This window comes from Poecilia latipinna, unplaced genomic scaffold, assembly GCF_001443285.1.
Source record: "Poecilia latipinna isolate Pla-1442-1.1 unplaced genomic scaffold, P_latipinna-1.0 Scaffold382, whole genome shotgun sequence".
Taxonomy (NCBI): Eukaryota; Metazoa; Chordata; class Actinopteri; order Cyprinodontiformes; family Poeciliidae; genus Poecilia; species Poecilia latipinna.
In genome coordinates, this window is record NW_015112998.1 from 127,592 (window position 1) to 138,272 (window position 10,681).

At 37.7% G+C, this 10,681-nt stretch overlaps 1 protein-coding gene across 3 annotated transcripts in view; it reads left to right on the forward strand.

Moving 5' to 3' along the window:
• The window catches only part of pde11al (phosphodiesterase 11a, like), a 19,798-nt gene extending 12,222 nt beyond the window's left edge, over nucleotides 1-7,576 (forward strand). For 2 of the 3 annotated variants that reach the window (XM_015036832.1, XM_015036834.1), the window contains exons 15-20: nucleotides 2,289-2,389; nucleotides 2,590-2,667; nucleotides 2,766-2,829; nucleotides 4,186-4,260; nucleotides 4,384-4,467; nucleotides 4,892-7,576. In XM_015036832.1, coding sequence (XP_014892318.1) covers nucleotides 2,289-2,389; nucleotides 2,590-2,667; nucleotides 2,766-2,829; nucleotides 4,186-4,260; nucleotides 4,384-4,467; nucleotides 4,892-5,230 — 741 coding nt within the window. In that variant the 3' untranslated portion in view covers nucleotides 5,231-7,576. The remainder of the gene's footprint in view (nucleotides 1-2,288; nucleotides 2,390-2,589; nucleotides 2,668-2,765; nucleotides 2,830-4,185; nucleotides 4,261-4,383; nucleotides 4,468-4,891) is intronic. The other variant, XM_015036833.1, reaches the window with a different exon arrangement.
• The last annotated feature ends 3,105 nt before the right edge of the window (nucleotides 7,577-10,681 follow it).

Here is a 10,681-nt window from a genome sequence, read left to right on the forward strand (position 1 = left end):
AGATGTGCCCTTTTTTTTTGAGCACCTGCCCCTTTAGTGGTCTCTGCACGGCCCTGTTAGTTATGTTAAGCAGTTGTAAAGGAAATCACATAATGGCCGCCTCTCTCTTTCTGTACAATTCTGTCCGTTTCATACAAAGATATGTGAGTGTAACATTTTGATAAAACAAATTCCTACCATAAGGGTTGACTATAGCAGCTTTGATCTCCACAGAGCTCTGAGATGAAGGCCGACTGCATAAAAGCTTCCTGAGCAGAAAAGACAACCATCCTTTCATTGCAGACATTGTGCTATATTTTTCCCTTGTACAGTGTGGAACAAAAAAATTTAATATCGCATTTTGACTGAGAGCTCGTATATTCATTTATGCACATTGCAGTCTACCTGCTTGTATATTGTGTAAAAGTTGGTGTCCAGGCTGTAAAATAATAATAAAAAAAGCAAATGATAATACATTCATATGCCAGTTTGGAAAATGAAACTGGTTTATTTTAGACTAAAAAGGAATAGTGCCAGCAAAATTATGCGAGCTAATTTTGAAAGACAAGCAGAAAGAGACATAACGGAAACATCCTGTCGACTGCAGCTTATAAAGTAAGGTTTTATTATGATTGACATGAATATAACTGGAAGTCTTAAACCATTTTCATAAAACGTCCAGGAGAAGAAACCTTTACACAGCGATTTGCAAATAAAAATCACACTCCCCAAGCAATGCTTATTTTGCTAAATAGTATCAACAAAACTTTAATGCATTTAGTGGGATTTTATGTGATAGACCAACACACAGTGGTGTTGCTCTACCACTGTGCTCATTTTGCTGATGAAAAAGAAAAAAAATGGTTATAGTTTTTATCTTTTTCCAGGATCAACACTATATTACAACCAAATAAAAACTGCAAAGCAACTACAATTAAGATAAAAACTGTTGTAGTAGCAGCATGCACATAAATACTGATCAATAGATTTTAGATACACTTACAGTCAATGTTGAAATTTATCACCATTTTTGTGTGGGAATTAAATTTTCTTGCACTTGAATTTCTGCCTGCCTTGAGCCAAAGCATAGTGTTGTAAAAACAATGCTCTGCACCTCAAACTAAATATTTCAGATTGTGCAAGGTGGAACAGCTTGGATGTCTTGCAGCTGGACAGATGTAGTGGTAGCTAACAGTTTTCTCATGAGGTGCATTACAGTACTCCTATAAAAGTTCCTGCCATAAATATAAGAAAAGAAAAAAAAGATACCATTATAAGAAATATTTCTCTCTTTGGATGAATTAATCAGTTTAACAGATGAATATGCAAATCATCTGATGCTTGACAACTAAAAGTCTTAATATATCTGTCTAGTTGAGCGTCGTTGGATAAAATGAAGGAACTTTAATAAATAAACACATAACTTACATGCAGACGCAAAGGGATATATGACTGGGATCTGGTAGATATGCAAAAAGCAGGGAACCATGAGGTGACAAGAGAATCTAGCAGGGATAGAAAAAATTACTGGGGTGCTTGATGAGTAATAAGTGACAGGTGGCTGATTGAGGACACGGTGCAGCTGTGAGAGGAGACAGACCAGGCAGGCTGAGGGAAAGCTTAATATGATTTTTGCAAGAGGTACAGCGAACATTGCTTGTAGGTGTCGCCATGTTGAAATCCCAACTTCTTACCTGGAACGCTGCTACCTCAGGTCTGACATGAAACCCAGCTGTGAGATTCAGCTTGCGAGGAAACGGGAAGCTGAGGAGAATGTAAATAGTAGTCTTGGAAAATTGTTAAACTTCAAGAATAAACTAAATACAAAGGAATCAACTGATATATAGTGAGATCTAAGTTGGAAACAAATCAACAACAAGGAAAAATGCGAACAGGAAAAAAAAAAACACCCTCGAGATCATGACAATGTTGCAAGGAAAAGCAATTATATTCTCTTGCTGTGTCTCTGGCTATTTATCAGAAATTTATTGAGACAACTGGGCATTGCTGAAAGTCCCTCTTGCACAGTTTCTCCTAAGGAACAGTGTTGTACACAAACTGCTGACAGGCAACACCAGTAACCACTGCGCCTTGTCTCAGGGGTGCCTCAGTTTGATCACCAGCTGTATTCTGCATCGATCTATTTTAGCCATGGACAGAGAAAGCCCATGCGCATTGCTAATTAAATTGCAAATTGGGGCTTCATTGACAGTGAGCGATGGCTTTACCGATGCTCCAAATTTAACGGGGAATATTTTTTGCCGGTTGTACAAATCCGCCGCTGCTTGCAACTGTGTTTTATTTTGCAGGGACACAACATCTTTGCCAACCTCAGCTCTAAAGAGTACAGCAACATGATGCAACTATTGAAACAGGCCATTCTCTCCACAGACCTTACTTTGCACTTTGAGTAAGTGGCCTTCTCAGAGCTGATCCTCTTTACAGCTAGATTTAAATATCTTTGGACAGATTGGATATGTGTTTTTATTACTTAGCACTGTCTTATAAAGCACACTGTTTTATAGTTTAAATTATATCCATGTTTCTTGTATCTCTCTCTATTTTCTGCATGATTTGTCCGTCTTATGACTATCTCTTTCATGTAAAAAGGCGCAGAACCAAGTTCTTTGAGCATGTTTTGTCAGGAGAATTCAGCTGGGCAGTGGAAGAACACAGAGAAGTCCTCAGGTTTGTAATAAATTTGTAATAAATAAAGATACTAAAGCTCTAAAGAACAAAAATGAGATAAAAATGTATTTTGTCTCTGATCCCTGCCTAATCAACAGATCCATGCTGATGACTGCATGTGATTTGGGCGCTGTCACTCGTCCTTGGGAGGTATCAAAGCAGGTTTGAGTCGCCTGTGCATGCTGGGATTTCTTATTTCCTAATTGTGATCTGGACAAAAAAAAAATGCAATCATGTTTTTTTTAGTTTATGTACGTATTTAAAAGAAGTTCTCATGAGAGACTTGTGCTTTAAGGGTGAGGTAAATTTAAGCTGTCGACAAAATCCATACTGAGCAGAGGGAATTAAAAGAAATAAATATTTTTATTTCTTTACCTTTTCTTCCAAGTCCCAGGGAAAAGCATGCAAGGTTCCTAAAACTTCTTAATAAACTCTCATTAGGTTAGTTTAGTTTGCTGGGATGGTGCCACAGCCCGGTCGTTTCTCTAATCCACTTAGCGTGCTAATCTGCTTACTGTTGGTCAGACACGGAGAAGTGTTGGATTTACTGGTGAATCATAAATAAGCTTCTAGCCTGGTCCTTGTTTATACCTCCTGTTTGACACTGATGTAATCTAACAACAAAAGTCCAAAAAATAGGACAAAATCTAACAAGAAGTGATGTGTGTATACATGAAAAGAAAAAAAACACTGTAAAAAGAGACCATTAAAGCTAATTTCAGAAATCAAAGAACAATATTCACAACAAAATTAAACGTTTGAATTTTAATTCATGCATAAATCTAAAGGTCTAACCTTGATTCTTCCAAACATGAAGCTCGATGAATCCTTATTTAACTTCTTTAATCCTCTCAGTTCGTGTTTATGTAAAAACTTGTGAAGTCACACTGGTATACCAGCGGTTTTAAGTTGATGTTATGCTGTGTTGGTTCCTGTATTATTCCTGGAAATCCTGGTTGATTTCTTTTCAACTGAAAAAATTGCAGTTTGCATCAGATGATGACAGTTGATGCTAGCACTGATTTTTGGAGAAGCCCCAACATAAACTCTGTTAAAATGCATCAACTATGCCAAAAAGAGGCATGCACCAGGAAATGAACCAGTTTAAATGAGCTCTACTAATTAGAGTGATCATATATTTAGCCAGAATTATGCCTGAAGCTCATTGCTGCATGCACTCCACCAAAAATCAATGCCTTTTATGAGCACATTTTTGTTAAAACCTGTAGTCTTAGAGGTCCAAGGTGTTATGCGTTGTTAAATATTAAATTCAGCGTTGTTTCCAGAAATATCTTGTTGGTGGAATATATCACAGCTTAGACGTAAGCCAGACTTTTGGATCAGTTGTTGTGAGTCTTAGTTTCTTCCCTAAGAGCAGCACAACAACATGCAACAACAACAAAGACCAAACAGCGACAAAAGAGATGAATCATTTTATAGTAAATTTAAATACACACCCTCCTTAAACGCTGCATAATGCATGAGTAAAATAATGATTGTTTCCACTGGTGTCTGCAGGTTGCCGAGTTGGTAACAAGCGAGTTCTTTGAACAAGGTGACAGGGAGCGGTCGGAGCTGAAGCTAACACCAGCAGTGAGTGTGAAACATTTCAAAGTCTTTCCTGTCACTCTGATGTTCCGAGTTAAAAACATTCAGGAGGAAATGGTTCTGACGAGGGTTCTGGTTGTGGGTGACAGAGTTGTTGCTCCCCTGCAGGCCATCTTTGACCGTAATCGCAAAGACGAGCTGCCTGCCTTACAGCTCGAATGGATTGATGGGATCTGCAGGCCACTTTATCAGGTATGTCGGCCACATCTGGACACAGAAATGTTCAAATCTCAGGTGGTCTGGACTTTGACTAGGCCACTGCAACACATAACCATGCTTTGATCTAAAATTTTACATTGTATCTTTCTCTCTGTGTTTTGGTGCTGGATGGGTCTTTAGCTGTTTCTATGCATTTTTTCTAGGTTTGTCTTTTCAGATTTTTATTTGCAATAAATCATTAAAACCACGAATCCCTTTCCTTCCCTGTTCACACTTCTACATTATGTTGCTCTACACATCATGAAATCCCAATAAAATACATTGAAATTATTCATTTTGAAAGCTCAAGACATTTACGTCAATAAAAACAATGTGGGCTTCATTTTAAAATGTAAGTGCAATAATAAAAGCGCATGCAAATCTGTAGATGACCTCAACTGTTTGGTGTCTCTCTCAGGCGCTGCTGAAGCTGAACAGGAAGTTAAAGCCGATGGTGGATGGAATAAATGGGAACAGAAAGAAGTGGCAGGAACTCTGCTTGTCCGACCAACAGACAAGAAGAGCCTCGGTCTCCAGCCAGAATACTGACCCGGGTCAGAATACCGAGTTCAGTGACGACGCAGAAACCAGCGATTTTCTAGAGAAAGCAGGGAAAACTGCCCAGATTAAAAATGCAGAGTTTGGGTCAAAATCTGATTGCCGAGAGGTTTTGAGGTACAGAGCAAACAAAGAGACCTGTCACGACACAGGAAACAACAAAACGGTCCCTGGAAGAAGTAAAGCAGGGAGGTTGTAATAAATAACATAAAATTTTCTGCTATCTTCTAACACAGGCGTCCCCCTGAACTGATAGGGTGAAATAAAATGCAGAGTTCATCAGCGGAGCCTGCTGCTGCGTCACTGTGTTAACCTCAGGAACAATGGGATGAACCCCATTTGATCATAAGTCTATTTAAAGGGCAGTGTTCTTACAAAAGAAGGGATTTCATCACTTCACTAAGAAGAGTCCTGAAGTTGTATGATTTGTAAAAACTCTCTCCTGATCAAAAACCTTTAAAACCATCAAAAGAAATCACTGTGAACTGTCACACAAAGCAAACTGCACACCAATCTGCATCCCTGGTAAAGAGGTTTTCAAAGACATGGATCTTTCACTGCAGCAGCATAAATTAACACAGGAAGTTTAGGAAAAATACAGTATTAACTGCAGAACTCCCATGTTCAGTTTTAATCATTTTTGTACCATCAAATGTACCACAATAATTTCTTTACCCTATGCTGTCAACACTACAGTCTCTAGATCATCGCGAGTCCCCGGTCCTTTCTGATGCTGTCTTCTCGTCTCCTCACCCCACAGTGTGACCTTTTAGATGTTGATTTGGTCATTTGGTTTGCATATTTATTCTGCTAAAAGATGCAGTGATGGCCCATTTTCAGTTTATTGGTAAAGGCAACTGGATGTTTACTTAAAACGCCCTGGGCTTTAATAAATTCATCATGCCATGCATGCTAACAAGGTTTCCAGGGAGTTTGGAAGAGGAACATACCACATTGCTGTCAATGCAGTATGACACCACTGTATGATTAATGCAATGACCCAAAAAGATGACTTTGATTTAATTATTTTTATGAATCTTTACCAGGGTATGTCAGCAAGTGTGGAGGGCTCTGTAAATCCTGTCGTAAATGTAGACTGAACCATGATCATGGTCATGAATGTCATATCTGGGCTGTATTGCTTTAGTTAAAAAAAAATATTTGCCTGCATGATCTTACAGTATTGTTCTTTGACAGCCGGCTGGTTCACAGAGTTGCATGTGATCATTCTTGCCTTGCAGCATAAATTCTCTGTAGATCAGTGAATCAAAATTGTGTTGACTGCTTGTGCATCACCTTTAAATTTTCCTCAAAACGTCAAGACAGGAAAATTCAAATGATTCTGAGACGCATTTTGAGATTGTACAAAATATATGAAATAATTTATTTGGAGCAAGCGATGTTTTCTGTTTTTGATTTCAGTTCAATATTTAAACTGCTGCTGTTTTCCCGAGTCTCGCTCTGACACTTTCCGTCAGAAGATTTCTGTGATGCTTAAGTAAAACAATTCTTCTGTTTTATTTGTATGTAGAGTATATCTTTGTTTGCGAATGCATGCCGGTTACGTTGTTACTGCATGTTCGATGTCATCTTGATGCCTTTGATTGCCACAAGAGATTTGCTTTGCATGCAGTCATACTGGTATTGTGTGTTCTGATATCTTATAGTGTTGCTGCTCTGTTGTTGTTGGCAAGAACAGCCTGAAATGTCTACTTTGAGCTGCAACCTTTATCCAAATTATAAACTAGTGAGTTTTCATATGCTGGATTTATAACAACTCCTTTAAAAATAGCTTCCTAAACAGGACAAGGATGTGATTTATGTAAGAGAAGAGGAAATCTGAATGACTGAAATGCCTTTGATTTGGAAACTGATGGATGGGGCTTAAAAAAAAGGAAAGCCAAGATGTGATAATTGATTTTATTTTTTGTATAAAACAGGTCTCAGTAGAGTTTATGTTCAAAACTGTGACAATTATGCTGATACCCACAGCAATCTGAATCAGGGCTTGAAATGAAAGTGTCATGTAATTCTCTAAATCTAAAGGTGGGATGGTGCCTTGAAGTGTAATACCAATCATGTCCACAAGTGGTTGGCAATTTTTTTTTTTTTTAATAAACAATGTCATTTAAAATGCATTGAGTTATATAATTTAATGCCAAAGTAAATACATTTTTCTTTGAGCTTAGTTGTTATATTAACTGAGTTCACTCCTACTTATGAGTAAGCTAGTGGACCAAATGGCTATTTAAAAAAATAAAGAGACGGCAGATCTGGAAGGTTGTGCTGGGGTGATGACCAGATTGATTGTCACCTTAACATCAGGAAGTTAATTTACCTTAAAAGTACGTCATGACTGTTGTCATTATTGCTGGCATTTGCAATGTATCTTCCACGTACAACCTTTCCTGAGAATTTGACTTGATTAGGTTTTAGTTAACTGTACTATGTTTGTACTGTTAATAATTTGGTATACTGGACTGCTGATGACTGAGCTGATGCATTATCCAGTATTTTATGTAAGTAAATGCTTATTTTCTTAAGGTTTCCCATTGTTATGCTCTTTATTTACAATTCATGTCACTGAGATGATGCCATCAACAGTTCCTTTTCATTCCCCCATTGTCTTAAGTAGCAACTAAATACTGACATGATTAAAATTTATACCACACATAACGTTTTCCATGTTGACCAAAGAGATTGTACACAAGTGGTCTCTATTTACAGATGCTATTTAAGGTACCACTTTGCCTCCTTTTCCATCTTCATTGTCGAAGCTCAATAAAACGTGGTGCAGCTTGTGGCTGCAATATAATAATGTAACAAATTTCAACGAGTGTTAATACTTTGGCAAGTCACTGTATCAGATCCTGTTTGCATTTCTGAGGGTCTGTGTCTCTGCATTTGCATCATCAGCTTTGAACTGAACAGAGAGCATTAGTACTGTGTTTTGTACTGTGTCTTTATGGAGAGCACGCTTAAAAAAAGGTTAATTAGCACTTTGGAAAACATCTCATTAAGTGAAATGGGTTTGTCAGAAAGTAAAAAAAAAACAGTCATTCTTTTGATACGTTCATCTACGTAGCATCATAGCATCCACGCAGGCAGCATATTGTGCTGAGACCCTTTACATATTCATACTGTCTCTTTTCGAGCCCGTTCCTCATCTGTGGATACTGTTTGATGTTGGTTTTAATAAGACGGTGAGGTGAGGCAACAGCAGCAGTGAAAATGTGCGAAACTCAATGCAGCTCAGTGTTTGCGCAGCCGCCAGCTCCCGAGCTCCAGCCAGAGTCGGGCCTTAATCTATAATTTAACACGGATTGAGTTTATTCTCCTCAGGGTCGATGATCAGGGGAGAGTCGGATGGAGAGAGGAGGGAGAGCCTTCCAACCTCGTTTCTGATACAGAACCTGGCTCTGCCACGGTGTTTGATCTCTCTCTCTAACTCTCTCTCCGTTCCTCTCCTCTGTTATTTTTCAGTTTTATCTGCCTCTCACAGACACAGAATATCTGACTTTTAGTCCTCTCCTTGCTGCCATACTGTACTTTATGTACAAACTCTGTAAAAAACACAAACCATGGTCCATGGGTGAAGAACAAACACCCTGAGGAGTCTGGTAATGTCATACAAAGCATTCATACATCCACTTTGTGCCCCGACTCACATCTCGTGAGGTTGAAAATAATCATTAAATGAAAACGAATTACCATGAAGACTTTAAATACCGTACAGAAACAGAAGTGAAATTTTTCTGCGCTGCTCTAAATGTTCCTCAGCCATCTAGAAGAGTTCTTAGAAACTAGACTTTCTGCAGTAGACCATAAATATTAACACACACTCTCAAAAGTAATGTTCCAGATATAGATTAGCCTTGTTCGTCTAATGATTATTTAGCCCATGTTGGTCATTTAGTTTCCACGTGTAGGCCCTTGGTTTAGTTATGAAAAATAACCCTGCTGTGTGTTGAAATGATGGCCTCGAGCAATGCATAATAAATCAGCACATTGGTAAAATTTAATCTAAAATTACCCATGCAGTACGCTTAGTGCAATTAGAACAAATCCAGCAATTAATCCTAGTGAAAGGATTTGCATTGTTTTTGATTTGCATTGTATTTTTGTTCAGAATGCGTTGTAAAACGCATTCTGTTTTACAAACAGAATGCGTTTGTAAAACGCATTCTGTTGCAGCAGAATGCGTTTTACAAAGTCTCCGAAACATAGGGATGCTTTTCAGACGGCAGAACGTGGGGCTGAAAAAAAAAGCAAAATGTTCAACATCCATGGTTTTTCTTTAAAGAAAATAAACAATTTGAACTGGTGCAGTAATGTACAATAATCCAACAGAGGAATTCTGGATGCATAAACTAGTATTTTTCAGTTTCAGCATTTGGTCTTTTTGAGTTCACAGCTGCCATGAATTAAAGATAATCTGTTTAACCTGGAATGAGGTTAAACTAGCCATGCCGTGGTGACACTCATTAAATGAATGAATGAATGAATAAATAAATAAATAAATAAATAAATAAATAAATAAATAAATAGCGACTACGTTCTTACTACCTAATATAAGTCTTTCTCTTAATATAATCTCATAATGAATTCTCTACATGCACAAACTGTAATTGTTAATTAAGTGTTTTAAACACCAGTTTAGAATAGTTAATCTACATTTTATCTGTTATTGCTGATGTAAAAATTGCAATGCCACAAGGGAATCTACATGTCTGGCCTTACAGTTGCTACATTTTTCTTTTTTTTTTCCAAATCTGGTCAACATTTACTACACATTAAGTCGCCTTTTCTTATACAGCCTCAACAGTGAGAGATTAAAAATAGATATGTTCTAATTATAGCTCAAGTGTCACAAAGATAAAGAACAATGCCACCACTGGGACCCAGATGTTCTTTTCTTTCTTTGTTTTTCTGTAGAGCCAATATTTAATTGAAACTGTTGAAGACATGAAGGACACCTTGTCAACACGGAGTGTGGTGAGTTGTAGTCTTATGTTTTATTGCAGACTTTTTTTTTTTTTTTTAGCTCTTAAGTGCTGAAATGCAACCACTGTCCTCCTAAAAGCAAACCTTTGAACCGTTCCTACTCATCATCTCTCCTTTCTCTCTCTCTGACTTTGGGTCATCAGATAAGCTGTCCACAGCAGATTCTTGTAGTTTATAATCCTGACAGATACATTAGTGTGTTTAAAATCCGACACACCCGCAGAGAGGCTTGTAGTCCAGCTCTGGATGAATGAGGGCAGAACACAATGACAGATGTCTGAAACAAGTCTGAAAAGGATAAGCATATAAATCTTCTTCCTGCTGTCCTCCCTTGACATTTCAACGTGAATCCCGTCTGAGGAAAGGATCTTCCCATGTATGAAATTCTTATTATCGCTTAATGAAGATTCCTAGTTTTCATGCTTTCTCTCTGTCAGATGTGCCAGCAGTTATGCTGTGCATTGTTAAAAAACAATTATTTCTAAATATGGATATTACTCCTGATGAATCGCTTGATTTTTATTTAAAAAAAAAAACAATCTTGATGTGAGCTTATACTATTGCAATACCACACTTATTTTATAACGCCGCTGTAACAGGAGTGTTAACTAATTTTTACATATCTGTGTACCATACAGGTCAAGCT